The sequence below is a fragment of the Desmodus rotundus genome, chromosome 1 (assembly GCF_022682495.2).
Source record: "Desmodus rotundus isolate HL8 chromosome 1, HLdesRot8A.1, whole genome shotgun sequence".
In the NCBI taxonomy this organism is placed as follows: Eukaryota; Metazoa; Chordata; class Mammalia; order Chiroptera; family Phyllostomidae; genus Desmodus; species Desmodus rotundus.
Window position 1 is genome coordinate 201543739 of NC_071387.1, and position 17577 is coordinate 201561315.

At 39.7% G+C, this 17577-nt stretch overlaps 1 protein-coding gene across 1 annotated transcript in view; it reads left to right on the forward strand.

The window, feature by feature from the left end:
* Positions 1 to 17577, forward strand: part of WDR70 (WD repeat domain 70) — a 224809-nt gene that overhangs the window by 130580 nt on the left and 76652 nt on the right. The window contains exon 10 of the mRNA XM_024578576.4: positions 2491 to 2665. Within this exon, the coding sequence (XP_024434344.2) occupies positions 2491 to 2665 (175 nt within the window). The remainder of the gene's footprint in view (positions 1 to 2490; positions 2666 to 17577) is intronic.

Sequence of the window (17577 nt, forward strand, 5' to 3'; positions counted from 1 at the left end):
TTTCTTTCATTTAAGTTATTGGTGTTTGATATTGTCTTGCATTTCTGATGGGTTTTTTTTTCCATCAGTCCAGCTAGTGGTTTATTAATTTTATTGCACTTCTCAAAGAACCAGCTTTTGATTTCTCTACTGTTTTTCTGTTTCTTTATTCATTTGTACTCTCAGTTTTTATTATATCATTTCTTTTGCTTTCTTTGGATTTAATTTTCTCTCCTTTTTCTAGTTTCTTAAGGTTGAATCTTAGGTCATTGATTCGAGTCTTTTCTCTTTTCAAATATATTTCAAATACAGTTAATTCTGTATTTTTTCCTGTGTTCTGCATTAGCTGAATACCATGAATTTTGATGTATTATATTTTTATATTTGTTGGGTTCAGTATTTCTCTTATTTCTTGTGATATTTTTTCTGACCCATGGATTATTTACATTTGTATTCATAATTTCTTAATGTTTTAGAAAAGGTATCTTTCCAGAAACATTGCTGTTATTGATTTAATTATATATTCTTGACAGTTCATATACTTTGTATGATTTTACTTCTTGTTAGTGTGTTTAGATTTGTTTTGTGGCCCCAAATGTCGTCTGTCTTGGTGAATGACCAGGGTATACCTGAAAGGAGTGCACGTTCACTTGTTGCTGGGCAAAGGTTGCATGAATGGTAATTAGCTCCATGTGTTTGGTAGTGTTTCTGAGTACCTGTGTATCCTGACTGAATGTGTGTGTGGAGAGAGCAGGCTTGTTCTATCTGTCAGTTACTGAGAGAGGACTCTTGAAATGTACAGCTCTCAGCATGGATTTGTTGTTTTACTTCTATTAAGTTTGCTTTCAGGTTTTGAAGCTCTGTTATTATGGGCATATGTATTTAGGATTGTTTTATCATCTTGATAGTTGACTCTATCATTATGACGTAATTCCTTTTTGTCTCTAGTTTTATTACTTGTTCTGAAATCCACTTTGTCTGACGTTAATATGGTCACTTTAGCTTTCTTTTGATTACGTTTACGAGGCATGTCTTTTCTTCATACTTTTGCTGGTAGCCTAGCTAAGTCTTTATATGTAAAGGTTTTTGTACGTTTTTAAAGACAGAATTTGCTGAGTCTTGCTTTTATCTAATCCAATCTGACATAGTTTGCCTTTTAATTTGAGTTTTTAGGCCATTTACAATTAATGTGACTATTAATGAGGTTGAATTTAAACCTACTATGTTGCCATTTGTTTTATATTTATCCCATATTCTTTATTTTTTCCTGTTTTTATAGGGTTCATTTATTATTTCCATTTTATCTCTATTATATATACCTTACAAAAATGTGATTACTCTAGGATTTGTAATATATATCTTTAACGCATCAGAGGCTCTCATCAAGTATTATTACACCATTTCAAGTATAGTATAAACTGTACACTTCCATCCCCCCTCCAGCCTGTGTGCTATTGTTGGCATACGGTGCACTGGAACATGTGTTATAAACCTCGCAGTGTGTTATTCAGTTTCTTTGTGGCCATTTGTCCTTTAGAAAGATTTAAATGTTTGTAAAGTTTATCTTTATTTTTGCCACTAGCAGCACTCTTTGTGTCTTTGCGGAGCTTTAGACTTCCCATTGTGCCATGTTTGTTCTTCCTGAAGAGCTTTAGCATTTCTTCTAGAACCCGTCTGATGGGAGGGAATCAGCTTTTGCTTCTCTGAAAATGTCTTAACTTTGCAATATTTTTTCGTTGGCTGTAAGATACGAGATTGACATTTTTTTCTTTCAGAACTCTAAGATGTTGTTCCATAGCGGTTTGGCTTGCACAATTTCTGTCAAGAAGTCTCTGAACTCCTCTTTGTTTTCATGCCTGTTACACCCCCCACCCCTGGCATATAGATTTTTTCCTGGCCTCCCTCAGGCACAGGACTCCCTGGCGAAGACTGTGAGCAGGAGGGCATCCTGCCCCACCCCAGCTCTAACTGCTGTTGCTTTTTGCTGAGTGAAAACGTGCAAACTCAGGCACTGGCAGCAGTGTCTTCACTCCTCCCCAAGAGGCATGAAGTCTTCACATGGGCCCTAGAGCAGGACATCGTTCTTTTTAATGGCCGCCGAGTTTTTCAGTGTGTTCCTAGTGCTTGTGATATAGGAGTGCATTGACACCGATGGGGGATTTGGATGGTAATGTGTGTATATTGGGGGGGGGTGTTCAACAATTTCAGTGATCAGAGTGTAGAGGCAGAGCTGTTTGGGGGCCACACTGCTTTTGAGGGTCAGGACTGATGGCTGATAGATTTGAAGCAGAATTTGCCATTTGCCTTTAGATTTGACAGCACGATTCGGCTGGTGCACTTCACTTCAGTGAGTAACCTCATTTACAACTGGAGAATGTTTCCCAGTGCACATTTTACTTTTAATGTAATTATTACATTTCTGTGCTTAAAAGTTGAAGCAGTCTTAATTGGCTCTTTTGTATTTTAAACTCCTTTCTTTTTGGTACGTGAAAATCTCCTTATTCTTTTTAGGACCGTAAGGCTATGGGAAGTTGAAAATCCAAAGAAGCAAAAAAGCGTGTTTAAGCCACGGACCATGCAGGGTAAGAAGGTGACGCCCACCACGTGCACGTACAGCAGAGATGGGAGTCTCGTAGCCGCCGCCTGCCAGAACGGGAGCGTGCAGATCTGGGATCGGAATCTGACTGTGAGTCACGGACATTTATGTTCATGCTTTTTAGAAGGAAACCGCCTTATATATTAGACAGACATGTTATGGTATTATGAAGATTAATTTCCTAAGTTTATCCCTAATTTAAACCTCAGTGTTAGTTGATAAAGCATTGGGGCTTTCGCAGTAAACAGCATTGCCACACACATCCCAGCGTGGTATTTCCCAGTGCATATTAGATTTTGTTTTTAAAATAAATTAGGCCTTTTGGTATAAAATTTAAGAGTACAGTGCAGTTTATTATATGGTATTTCAATGTATGTACTTGATCTTGAACATGAAGGATTTGATGGTCATATAAAACAAGACTACACAGACAACTAGAAAATGTTTCTTGGAATAAAAGATTTAAGAAAATCATTAAATGTCCAAGATGCTCCATCAATTGTTTTGCAGTTATTTCTGTAGTAATTTCAATAATATCTTGCCTTAATATTCCATTTGAATAGGTTTCAGATTTTTTCCTTACAGTTTATGTCATTATTGTAGTAAATAAAATTTGAACTGGAAAGGACCATAGAATTCTAGGGTTTGACTAATTCGGTGAAATACCAATAAGTTTTAAAAAGGGCTTTGTATGTGTAGGTGGTAAAATGAGAATTTTGATAAGTGGAATGGTTCTGTGTTACTAATGTTATAATACAGTTTGGTTATCTTAGTAAAATGTTATGGCCCAATTATTAATTTAGCATATGTTTATTAAGTACCTGCTATATGGCAGGCACTATTCTAGGCACTGGAAATATACTGTGTATTATCAAAAATCCCTGATTCATGAAGTTTACATTCTAGTTTTTTAAAAAATTATAAAAATAATGTCTTTCAAATAAAATTGGCATCAAACACATTTTGAAAGGGATCTCAGGAATCATAGTTCTTCTTTCAGGCAGACGAGTTAAAGTCAGTTTTCTTGGAATAACGTAAAAAGGTTCCATGTTTATAATGCTGGAAATATCTTTGGCATTTTCTGTTTGTTAGATATTTTTATTTCTGTTTTCATCTTCAGTGAAAACCCCATAAAGTTTCATCACAGCACAGAGGTTTTTAAAATCTTTTGAATTGTAAACTGAGTTTTAACCAAGCAATAAATTTTTTAGTAACTGGCTTTCATTGACTCTGGGTGCTGTTGATTTTAAACATAGAAATCTAAACCATGAAGTTTTCTTGTGTAGCTTTAATAATGGTATGTTTGGTATCATATATATGTCTCATATGTGTGTGTGTTTGTGTGTGTGTGTGTATGCATGCCTTCTCTTAGAACCTTTATATTTTTATAAAGTTGAATATAGATTTTAAAGATTGGCCTTACATAGCTCTTGAAGTAATGCGTATCTTCTGTTTCCAGTTTTGTAGAAAACAAAGATGTTTGAATGCCAGTTCTTTCCCCACCCCCTTATTTTTTCTAGCCATTCTGCTAATCACAGTCTTTGATTCTATTTTGTTAGAATTCAATAATACATGAATGTATAGCTTATTGTACCACATCCCATTCATTATATTTCATTCATTTTTTTTACACTTGCATGTAAGTGTGTCACTTGAGGAAAAATCAAATTGATAAGAAAAAGCTTGCTAGAAGGAAGTGCAGCTTGACTTTAAAAACAGATTTTTGCTAGACTTCAGGTGGTGGGCCCACATGATGTGCTACAGGATTGTACAGCTGAAACCTATGTACTGTTATTATCCAATGTTACCCCAATAAACTTAATTTAAAAATAAATAAACAAAAATCAAATTGTTGCTAGGAAAAAAATGAACAGATTTTAAAAAATTTTCTTAACTATTACTTTAGCAATAATAAATCATTCACAGGGAAACACTAAAGCTGAGGTCAGAAAGCCCAATAGCAATGGGTTTTCTATGCAGTAGCCAAAGAATTACGTGGTAAATAATGGTTAGCACAAGTTTTGTGACAATGAAGCTATCACAACTGCCATAATCATAGAATTTTTAATGGACAAAGTGGAACTTTACCAAATTAAATATCTTTTTTTAAGAAATAAGGTATCTGTCTGTTAATGATAAACTCCTGTATTCTCAAGACCTACCTTTATTCTAGACTCATGCTGGCCAGTATGGTAGCTACTAGCCACATTTGACCCTTTCAATTTATTCAATAAATTTATTAAAATACAATTAAAATTTCAGTTCCTCTGTCCTTTTAGCCACTTGTAAAGTTGCCCAATAGCCACGTGTGTCCAGCAGCTCCTCACTGAAAAGCACAGGTCGAGAGCAGTCCCGTTGCTGCAGAAAGTGCTATGAGATAGCACTGCTCGCGGGAAGTGCTTGCCCAGCATCCCTGTCAGTCACGATGATGGCCTGCCTTTCAGCCGGAGGTGGTGGCTTCTCAGAGGAGCTTGTACACTGCCTCCCTGGTCCCTCTCCTCTCACCTGCATGTGTCTGAGCAACAGCAAGGAGGCCAGCGCTCGGTGGGCATCAAGCGAGAGAGGAGCAGACATCAGGGAGGTGGCACTGGAGGGGTAGCAGCATGCACCCTGTCTCAGGGCCTTGTTGTACGAGGAACCGCTCAGCCTACAGCCCTCTTCTCCTGGGTGTTCACATGCTTTCCCCCTCGCCTCTTCCAGTGCAGCCCTCAAATATCCTTCTCAGCAAGGCTCCCCACTCCACCCTATAAAAATTGCAACCTCCACCCCACCAACGGCACTCTGTCTTGTCCCTCTTATTTTCTCCCATAGGGCTGAACACCAGTTGGCACACTCTACTCAGTATTTATGTATTGGTTGGCTGTTTCCCTCCAGTAGGATTTGGCTCCATGAAGGAAAGGAATATTGTCTCATTTGCCTCCTGCTTTATTTCCAGAGCAAAGAACAATGCCTAGTGTATAGTAGATCTGCAATAACTATTTGTTGCATGAATGAGTGAAAAGTGTATTCTGAAAAGGTAACATAAAGTGAGATTGTCAGTGTATTTCTAAGAAGACATTAAAAAATACTAGCATTAAAAACTAATATTGTAATAACTAAACATGGTACCAGGTGGATACTTGAAAATATTGGGGGCATCACTTTGTAAATTATATGATTGTCTAACCATCATGCTGTACACCTGAAACTAATATGAAATAATACTGAATGTCAAAGATAATAGCATAAAACCTATCTTAGTTATATTAAAACACAGTGAGATAGAATATGACGGAGATATTGAGCTAAGTTTTGGTATATCCTTCATATGTATAAATACATAATTTGTATTAACATAGGTGTATTTTTAAAAATTGTTTCCATGTTTCTCTCAAGTATAATTTCTGACTTTTAAAGTATCCCAGCATGTATAGTCTTATGAATACCTAGTGACTCATGTTCATATAAAAACACCTACCAAAGCCTTTGGATGTATTTTGCTGAAAGCAGTGTTGCTGCTCTTTAGTAGCTATTGAGAATCTATAATACACTAGACTCTTTGCTAGAAGAACATGCTATATTTACCTGTATTACAGTCACTATTTGTAGACTAAGATTTTGGCGGGAAAATGGGGACCATCATATTCATAGAGTTTTGCCTTCCCTAGACACAGGTGATGGGAGGGAATAATATTTGAAATGTGATTTGGCAATAGGGTGCTACCAGCACCTTGACCCACTTTCCACTGACTGCTTCCTCTGCTCTTTTGGCCTGCAACCCCACCCAGATTCCGGGTGTGTCCCTTTTGGGAAAATGACCGCACACTACACCCCCTTCTCAGGAAAGCCTCAGGCCTGTGAGATCCTGCAGAGACATTGCTCCAGCTCAGTGGCTGATCAACCTCCACACCCTCTCAGCCATGCTAGAGAATGGTTGGCGTGCACCAGAGAAAGCTGGGGCAAGAACTAGGCATCACCTCAGGAGATAAGCTTCTGGGCACATAAGCCCCTGGAGAACAAGAGAGGAGGTATGAAGGAGAGAGAATGCAGGAATCAAGTCACCAGTAGTAACTTATAACCAGGGCACCACAGACCTCTAAATGTCTCCTCTCCCTGTCAGATGACCCGTGTTAGGGTTAGCTTGATTCCTGTCCTCCTGTGCCTTTCCCTTTAGGAATATGTCTGTGTGCAGATTAAAAGGCTTCATTTGTTTTTACGTAGAAGGAGAATTTGCAATTTGCTTAATTGAATTAGGTATAACATGGACAACCTTGTAAGTGAATAGTTATAGCTCTGTTTCTATTTTGTTCTTCAGTTTACTTTGTCCATAAATTTCACATGTAAGTGAGAGCATATGGTATTTGTCTTGCTCTGACTGGCTTACTTCACTGACTGCACTAATTGGAGCAGCTTATTTAAATATAAGAAGCTCTATGTGAGAGAGCTATTAGTTGGGAGGTAATCAGGAGCAGAAGTAATTTTGTAAGCATTTTTAAGAATAAAATAAGACTTTCTAAACACCAAATTCAGCTGTCTTTTATAGTCTGTCTTCTCCTTATGGACACTATCACTCTTTCAAACAACCTTTTCTACCAACTTCCCTCCTGCCCCCTAAACTCAAGACAACTGAGCCGCCTTGACGACGTGTGTGACAGTCACTACCTTCTTGCTCTTCCTGTTCTCCGCCTCCGTCATGGGCTGGTTCCCCTGGTGTCTATGTTAGAGGAACAGGATATCATCTTTTCTAGTCTCCTGTGAAGGAGACGAACCAGCTTAGGGTCAGTTATCATTACTTTCAGTAACTGCCGACCGAATCTGCTTCTCTTAATTCCATCCCTCGCGTTCTCCTGCAGGTTCGTTGGGCTGCAGTGGATGCTGCCACCAGGGTGCTGTACTTGCACTTACGCTCAACGCACCCAGGCCGCAGCACCTCATCTCTGTTAGGACTCAGTCTTCCTTTTGACTTTGTGTTTTAATAAGCTTTATTTCTATTTAGAACTTCAGGGTATTCCCTGTCTCTCCTACAATCAGTGCCAGTCTTAGGAACTGAGCCTTAGTGCCCTCACTTCTGCCCCCTCAATTTCATGCCCTGTGCCTTCACTCTGCTTCAGACCATCATCATCTCTAACCTGTGTTGTGGGATACGCTCACCCATCCTGGCCGTTTGCTCGGGTTTACATGCGGTTAAATGCAACCCTCACTGCTTCAGTACTCACTGCATACTGAATATATAGTTCACATTTCCTCAGACACTTAGAGAATTTCAGTGTGTCTGCAGTCATCTCTGGAGTATCTCCCGTGACTTTCTGCGTGAATAGAAAAATGAAAAAAATCAGATTAGACTATATTCTTTTCCTCCTGGTCATCCTCTACATGATTGTCTTGGTGCCTTTCCCTGTTCTGACCACTCTGCCCTGTTTGTCTCCCTGCAAGGCCCGCCTGCTGGTGGAGATCTGGCCCATCGAAGAAGGCCAGGGCACACGCTGGTCACTCCGTGATGCTCTTGAACAGCTCTGTGGCTCTATTTATGGACCAGAAGATTATTTGTCTAGACGTGTAGTACCTGAAGACATTCAAATAACAGAATTATGTTGTTTTTTTAAAGCTTAATCTTCCATTTTAAAATCTCATCTTTTTATTTTCTAAATTATATTTTATTGATTATGCTATTACATTTGTCCTGATTTTTCCCCCTCTGCTCCCATCCACCCAATACCCCCACTCCTGTAAGCAGTCCCCTCTCCCCTGCCCTATTCATGTCCATGGGGCATGCGTGTAAGTTCCTTGGCTGCTCCCTTTCCTATATTGTACTTTACATCCCTGTGGCTATTCTACAACTACCTATTTGTACTTCTTAACCCCCTCTCCTCTCATCCATTCTCCCATACCCCCCATCTCTTTATCTTTAACCTTTGGCATTTTAATTATGATGTGTCTTGGAATGGGCCTCTCCGCATCCATGTTGTTTGGGACTCTGTGTTGTCTGGACTTGCATGTCTATTTCCTTCACCAAATTAGGGAAGTTTTCTTTCATTATTTTTTCAAATAGATTTCCAATTTCTTGCTCTTTCTCTTCTCCTTCTGTCACACCTATGAAGTGAATGTTGGATTGCTTCAAGTTGTCCCAGAGGCTGTGTATACTATCTTCATTTTTTGGATTCTTTTTCCTTCTTTTTGTTTTGATCGGTTGTTTTTTGCTTCCTTATGTTCTAAATCATTGATTTGATTCTCAGCCTCATCCGCTTTACTGTTGTTTCCCTGTAAATTATTCCTTATTTCAGTTAGTGTATTCTTTGTTTCTGACTGGATCTTTTTTATACTTCCGAGGTCCTCACTAAGTTCCTTGAGCATCAGTATAACCAGTGTTTTGAACTCTGCATCTGATAGATTGCTTATCTCCATTTCCTTTAGCTCTTTTTCTAGAGTTTTGATCTGTCCTTTCACTTGGACCAGGTTTCTTTGTCTCCTCATTTGTCAGCCTCCCTGTGTTTGTTTCTATGTATTAGGTAGAGCTGTTTTGACTCCATATCTTGGTAGTGTTGCCTAATGTAGTAGGTATCCCGTAGGGTCCAGTGGCACAGCCTCCCTTATCACCCAAGGTGGGTATTCTAGGTATGCCCTTCATGTGGGCTGACTATACCCTCTTCTTGTAGTTGAGCCTTAGTTGCTGTTGGCAGATCAATGGGAGGGATTTACCCAGGCCATTCAGCTGCAAGGATTGGCTGGGATCACTGACCACCAACCTCCACATTCCATGGAGGATCAACTGTGCAGGGGTAGGGTGGTGGTGCTCCATGGTCTGTAGCTGTCCACTGGGTGTGCTGGCCCTGGGGTTTCCCAGGTGGTTCAGGCCAAGATCAGCCCCAACTTGTGTTTCCCTGGTGCTACCCTGCCTGAATTATAAATCTGAGATGGCTGCTACTTGTGTTGGGCTTGGAGATTCCCAGGAGAAGTCAAGCTATGAATTTAGGCTGCTGATTCTGGCCCTGGTGCTCACTAAGGCCAGCTGCTGCTTATGTGAGTGGATTTAGAAAATTGTGCAGTTTGAGCCAAGTCTAGCCATTCATATGGAAAAGCAGCCTGGGTGGGCCCATAAGTTGGGTGGGGCAGAGTTTCTGGGGATCTCCAAGGTGGATCAAATTGTGTTAGCTGGACTGATGAAATCTTACATATGGTACCTATCTGCCAGCTCAGTCTGGATGGATGTGGTTTCTTTAATTCTGTAGTTGTCAGATTTCCATTCAACTCGATTTCTGTCAGTTCTGAGCAATGATTGTTCTATATTTTAGTTGTAATTTTGTTGTAGTTGTACAAAGAGGCGAGCCCTGTCTACCTGTATGGCCATCTTGACTGGAAGTCCTAAAATCTCATCTTTTTAATAAGTGAAGAGTTCTTTGCCACAGTTGGGCCCGTGGTGATGATGAGCTTCCTCAGACTTCAGGAATATCCAGTTAATTACCTAACAGTGACTCAAGGTGTTGGATAAGAAAGGAGTGATTCAAATAGTGAAATAATGTAGCAATCTGGTGTCTGCCTCCCTCTTTAACCTCATCTTTTGTTCTCCTTCATGCTCACTAAACTCCAAGCTAGGGGACCTCCTTCTGCTCCTCAAGTATTTCTAGGCCTTGTCCCACCCCTTTGTACATGTTATTTTTGCTGGCTGCATGACTTTGCCATGGTTTTTCCCCTGGATATGGCTGCTAACTTCTCATTCTGGCCTCTGGTGAAATGTCATCTCAGAACCATGAAGCAGTGTAGTGTTTGAGAATACAGGTTAAGAAGGCTGGTTCTTGACCTAGATGGGCTAGTGTAGAGCCCCTGCCTTCTCCTGCCTCTATGACTCTGTCCCTTTGCTTTGTTTTATTGTATTTATAACACTTCCCACTATGTAACTATTTTGTTCTACTTTTTATTGGCCTGCTCATTTATTTTTGTCTACCCCTAAGCGTTATAAGTCAGGGACTTTTTAATCTTATTCCCATTTTGCTGTGTCTAAGGAGAACATGATATATAGTGTATGTTCACAGTAAATACCTGTTGAATAAATGGCTGAATGGATGCTATCAAAGCATCATAGGTTTTCTTTTGAGTTGGTTTGGTTTATAATTGCTGTTACTCTTGTTTTTAAACTTGAAATCACTGTTAATCCAGTTTCATTATAATTAAATGTGTTGTTATAGGTTGTTTGATTTAGCCTTAAGTGTGGAGTGATGCTTATTTACATCAATAGTATTTCAGCCTATTTTCTAATAAATAGATTTTAAAACATAACATATGATATTAATAATAGCTAATATTTATTGAATACCTTGTGGAAGCTACTGTTCCAAGTACTTTTATATATATGTTAATTTATTTGGCCCTCAGAATAATACTGTGAGAAAGTACTACCATTAACCATATTTCAGATGAGGAAACTAAAGCGCAGCAGAGGAGAGTTTAACAACTTGCCCAAGGCCATGCAGCTAAATTGTGGAGCCCGCCAGGCTGCTCCAGAGCCTGCCGTCCGTCCCAGCCGCTGCCGCGCCGCACTGCTTTCCGAAGGGCGTGTGGGGGTGAACTGCACGGCTGTAAATTGACTAAGAATCATTGAATTGCATACTTGAAATGGGGGAACTTTACAGTATTAAGTGGTACTTCAATAGAGCTGTTAAAGAAAATAAACAATCCTTATTTTTATTCTTAAAGTGGGTTACAGTCTTTTCAAAACTGCATCTAAAGTACAACTTGTGTGCTGTAGCCTTAGAAAGGCAGAACTTACATTCTGCCTCAGTGCTTAGACATTAGCATATACAAGCAAAAACACATAACTGATTAGAATAATGTGTGAAAACATTTTGGGGTTTAGATGATTATATACGGATCAAAGTTGCTCGTTGAACTTTGAAGGAAAATTAAAATTGAGTTAAGTATTTACTTAAAGATTTATAAGTATTTTAATTTTCAACTATAGTTGACATACAGTATTATATTAGGTTCAGGTGTACAACGTAGTGATTGGACATTTATATATCCTAGGAAGTGATCACCGTGATATCTCAAGTGCCCACCTGGAACTGTCCATGGTTATTACAATATTACTGACTGTATCCCCTCAGCTGTACTTTCTATCCCCATGACTACACTTATAACTGCCAATTTGTAGTCTTGATCCTTTTCATCTTTTTCACCCTTTTGCCCAACCCCCTTTTCATGTGGTGAACATCACTTTATTCTCTGTATCAATACGTTTGTTTCTGTTTTGTTTACTTTGTTTTTTAGATTCCTCTTGGAAGATAAATCATATGGTGTTTGTCTTTCTCTGTCTGCCTTATTTCACTTAGCATAATACCCTCTGGGTCCACCCATGCTGTCACAAATGGCAAGATTGCATTCTATCTTGTGGCTGAATAATATTCTGTTGTACATACCACATCTTTATTCCTTCGCCTATTGACGGACGGTTAGGTTGCATCTATATCCTGGCCGTAGTAAATAATGTTGAAGTGAACATAATGGTGCATATACCTTTTTGAATTCATTTTTGGATTTCTTTGGATAAACACCCATAAGTAGAATTGCTGGATCATGTGGTAGTTCTATTTTTAATTTTCTGAGGAACCTCCACACTGTTTTTATAGGGGCTGCACCCATTTACAATTCTACCAGCAGTGTACAAGGGTTCCCTTTGCCCCATATTCTCACCAAGGCTTATTCCTTCTCTTTTTGACAATACCCATTATAACAGAGTGTGAGGTGATATCTCACTGTGGTTTTATAAGTACTGTTAAAACATTTTGACTCATAAGTAATATAGAAGAATTTTCCTTGATGTGGTAAGGGTAGAATATGTATATGTTGATACTTAGGAGAGAAAAAAAATGGGAATCAGTCATGAACCAAAAACCTGTAAAATATATGAAGAAAAGCTTCTGTTTTGGAGTCAAATGTATAAACATTATAAGTTAGCAGTTAGTATAATCTTATGTTTCCTTTATATTGAATAAATAGACATGAGATGCTGTATAGATTCAAGAGAATGATGTAATTTTATCACTATTTGGTGACTTGAATTTAGCCAGGATATTAAAGTGAAAGTAATTATGAAATATTTGTCAAAAAATGCCAGACATTTTTATCTACATTGTGTATAATCATGATTATGGAGAGTCATTTTGTTACTCTGTTTTTAATTTCATTAGACATGTATCCAAAACATAGCTCATAATTTCCTCTAAAAACCATTTCCCAAGCTTTACCCTCCTAAATGACCACCCAAGAAAGTTAATTTTGGCTACTTTTTTCTGAGTATAAAAGTAATCCATCATTATATATAAAGATGTTCACATGAAGAAAATAAGCCACCCAGAACTACACCACCCAGAGATGAGCATTTCTAGATCCTTTCCTGTACTCACATGTAAGGTGTGTGTGCCTTGCAGATGTGTTTCATGTTTGGGGTTTTTATTAGCCCCAGTAATTAGCACCTCTCTCCCCTACCTGATCTCTCAGCAAATTAAGAAATAAGACTAATCACTAAAGCATGACAGATGAAGGCCAGAATCCAGCTTTGTTGCAGATGATAGAGGTGGATGAAAGCCAAAAGAGCCTCCTGGCTTACTCCTGGAATTGGACGGATTTGCTCCCTGCCTTACCCCTAGTCTCATCCAACCCTGAACGTGGCCAGGCTTGCCCCAGGAAGACTCAGGGCGTGGAGAAGCAGAGAATGACTCCCTATGGACAGCTGGCATTTGAGAAAGAGAAGGGAAGTGCTGAGCCAAGCATTCTCAGTGAGTTCTTCCCACATTCACAAGTCAGATTAAGAAGGTGCCTTCCTTCTCAGGAAAGAGTGAAAGGTGAAAGGTCAGGGCAGAGGACATCAGATCAAATAGGGCCTTGGAGGCTCTGTAAAAGGGTCTGAAGACTCTTCTCAGGGCTGTAGGGCCATTAGATTTTAGGAGAAGAAGGCCACCATCCAAGTTACATTTTGAAAAGAGTCACTCTGGCCATTCTACCTGGGGAATAACTATAGGAGGAGAAAGGTGGAAGCGAGGAGATTGGTTGGGTTTTGGCGGTTGCAGATGTCCAGGTAATTTCCTGAGGAGGGTGCTCATGGTGGAGGTGATGTTTGAACTCCGAAGAGTTTTTGAAGCTAGAATTGACAAATGGGTACAATTTTAAATAAAGTAATTTTTCCACAGTATTTTATTTTTTAGAAGATTTTATTTATTTACTTTTAAAGAGGGGCAAGGGAGGGAGAAAGAGAGGGAGGGGAAACATTGATGTGTGAGAGAAACATTGGTCAGTTGCCTCTCACATGTTCCTGGCAGGGGACTGGGCCTGCAATCCAGGCATGTGCCCTGACCGGGAGTCAAACGTGTGACCTCCTTTTGGTCCGAGGGAGGAAGCCCAACCCACTGAGCCATACCAGTCAGGGCTTCCACAGTATTTTAAATTATGCCTTTTAAAAGAGTTGTTCACTGGTATAATATGCATAATTTAATTTGGAAAATGATTCCATAACACACATTGTTACATTTCATGACACCGGATTTTCCAACGGTGAGTAGGCTATTTGAGAGTTGAGAATTTGGATTGCATGAAAGCCTGCTTCAGTTTTGTGTTATTTTAGCACATTTTGAACAGCTAATTTTACTTCTGTTATTACCTTGTATTCGTTGACAATATGGTATAGGTGCTCCCAAATTCTGCAGACTTTTGGTGTTTCCTATAGCACAAGTAAAGTCCTCTGCAGCTGTCTTGATAGGACCGTGGTGTCTTCCAAAATGGCCAGTCTCTTTGCGGGATGGCTTCAGTCTCTAGAAAGCCTATATAAGGGATGCCTCTCTCTAAGAGAGAGATTTCCTGAGCTGTGTTTCTTGGCTTCAAGACAGCTCTGATTTATTTTGTAAGCTGACAAGGCCAAACATTACTGTTCTAACCATTATAAACAAAATAGTCAATGTTAAATGTTCACTCAATAGAGTTACTAGTAGGACTTTTATATACAGAAAGTAACGTCTGAGCCAAAAATGTGAACCATTTCTCTGGACTGCATGCAGCTCTTAGCCGACTCTGCTTCACTGCAAACGGACGGACGAGTGATGCAGCCCGTGGTGACTGAGCCCTCGAACTCTGGGCGCTTCCGGGAGCCCACCCTCGCTGCTGCTTTTCCTTTCCTCCTTCTGCTAATCCCCCAAGCCTTAATGATTTTCCATATTCCTTACAGCTTTGCAGAAACTTTTCTTTTTGTATGTGAGACCCAAATGGAAGAACATTGTAAGATTCCGTTAAATCTCAGCAATTCAGAATATTTTAAATATTTACCCTTCTTGCGATTTATCACAGTTTTTGTGCCTTTCAGAACTCTATTCTGCAAAGTGATGTGAGGATCAGACCTTAATTCAGAAGTATTTTTGAAGTTATCGTCTGAATTTGTTTATAGGTACGGTGTAAAGGATTGCTTTCCCTGTAAGCTCTCTGGTAAAGAACTGTGCAGTAGTCCCCCCTTGTCTACAGGAGGTACATTTCGGGGCTCCTCGGTGCAAGCCGAAGCCACAGATAGCGCTGGGCCCTGTGTGTGCGGTGTTTGTTCCCGCACATACCCATGATGAAGTTTAACTTGTACATCAGGCACAATAAGGGACTGACAACAGTAATGGATAATGAAGTAGAACAGTTATAACTACACCGTAATGAAAGTGATGTGAACGTGATCACTCTCTCAAAACATCTCACTGCGCCGTACTCGGGCTTCTCTTGTGACGATCTGAGATGAGACACGAAGAGAGGCAGTGAGGTGAATGAGAGGCTTGGGGACGGAGCATTCGGTTGCCATTTCCCTGCTAACGACACAGCTAAGGGAGTAATGGGCGGGCAGTGTGCACAGTGTGGCTGGGCTGGACGAGGAGAAGGTTTACGGCCAGGTGCAACAGAGCGGACAGCATGAGATCTCATCGTGCTGCCCAGAACGGTGCAAGATTTAAAAGTCAGGAGTTGTTTGTGTCTGCAATTTTCTATTTCATATTCCTACCGTGGCTAACTGCAGGTCATTGAAACCTTGGACAGTGACACTTCAGTTGAGGGGGAACTACTGTACTTTTTTCTGGCAGAGTTTTACCCTGGTGGGTAGAAAATACCGATGCTCATGGGACAGGTGGTTAAGGAGCCCGTTCCTGTGTACATCACGTGGCATCCCTGTTTTATTCCGAAAAGCAGTTCTCTCACACTGTCAATCTGAAAACACAACAGAGAGAGGACTTGCTTGTCTTGGAAAGCTGTACATTTTTCTTACCCACAGGATATTACATCTTACGTCGTGGCTGACTGCACACACCGATGCCCCCGCACAGCACACCCAAAGCTGAAAGAGATGTTTACCCCGTAACAGTTTCTAATTTTGCAATGTGCAATGCATTCTTATGTATTTTTTCTTTCATTTCATTTCATTTCTAAAATGTACTGGTCATAATCTACTAAGCTGATTTTATGACCCACTAATGAGTTAGCATCTAGAGTTTGCAAAAATACTTCTAAAGCATGTCCCAAATACAATTTGACCTTTACAACAACCTTGTGAGGTAGGAAAGGCTAATATCAATTCTTTCAAAGTGTAGCGAAAGCCGACACTTTACAAAGGGAAGCTTTGACTGATGAAGAAGAGATGGTGTGGAGCATTATGTGACCAGAGGCCATCATGAACAGAGAGGGCACCCAACTGGCGGGGAGAGGGAGGGGGGCTGCAGAGATTTCCCACAGGAGGCAGATAGATGCAGAGGATGCTTTGCCGGGCATGTGCGAGAGGCAACCAATCAGTGTTTCTCTATTGAACTGATGTTTCTTCCTCTCCTTTCCTCTCTTCCTTCCTCTCTCTCTTCCTCTCTCTCTAGGTGCAATGGCAAAAATTTCCCTGGATGAGGATTTTAAAAAATGAATAAATAAAAACTTAAAAATAATTTATTTAAAATTATAAATACTTAAAAAATGGACATAAATGCACATAACAACTTGCCATTTAAAAATGTGCAGTTCTGTGGTTTTGAATGTATTCACAATGCTGGGCAACTACCAGCTCTCTCTGGTTTCAGAACTTTCTAGTCACCCCATAAGAACATGCAGTGCCCGTTAAGTAATCACTCCCCCCATCCCTCCCCATCCCTACAGAAACCATTATAACACTACCATAAATAAAAAGCCAGTGTTGCTGTAAATAGAACAGTTGTTTTTACAATTGTGTTAAAAGTAAAACAGTTATAAATACTAGATAAATACCATTGTCTGGCAAGGCACTGTGTCTGAAATTTCTCTGTGTTAGGGAGAGATTACCGTGTTATGGAGGTATTAAAGACAAATTAGTGCCAAATCACAACTTTCTGCTTGGTATGATATGGAGAATTGAAGGAGAGTTTTAAAAACATAACTTTCTTGCTGTGCATTCACTGCTACTTGATGCTATGCCCATGCACCAACTAAAATGTGTCTTGCTAAAGCTGAATTCATCCTCCACCCCCCAGCCCCTCTCGTTCACTGTACTGTTAAAGGTATTGGGCATTACCCCCATAGTTTTCTGTAACTGAATCCCTGGAATTCAGTGTGTTCTACTAAGTGTGGTGATTGTAGTCTTCATCTTTGTCCTTGATTGTATCAACTCAGGTATTTACCGGATACTGAACTAGATGATTTGGGAGCTTTAAAGAAAAGACAGGTACTACACTCAAATAATATAAAACTTTGTTGTGAAAATTAATTTATTTACAATTAACACTTTAAAAATAAAACTCATAGTCGTCAGTAGACAAGTGGATTATATTCTAAAAGTTTACTGTTTTAAATTATTTGGAACTTGTATACTCTTTCCTATAACTAATATTTACTATTAGTCATTGTTGGGAATAATGTGTTAGCCCAATGTGGCTCATCTCTTTGTGATCTTGTTTAAACTCCCCGGGGTAGCTCTGGTATGATAAAAGGTGCACCTTGCCTCCCGAACCTCATTTTTCTCATCTGAAAATAGGATAAAATAAGGTAACCTTTGTGAAAGTGCC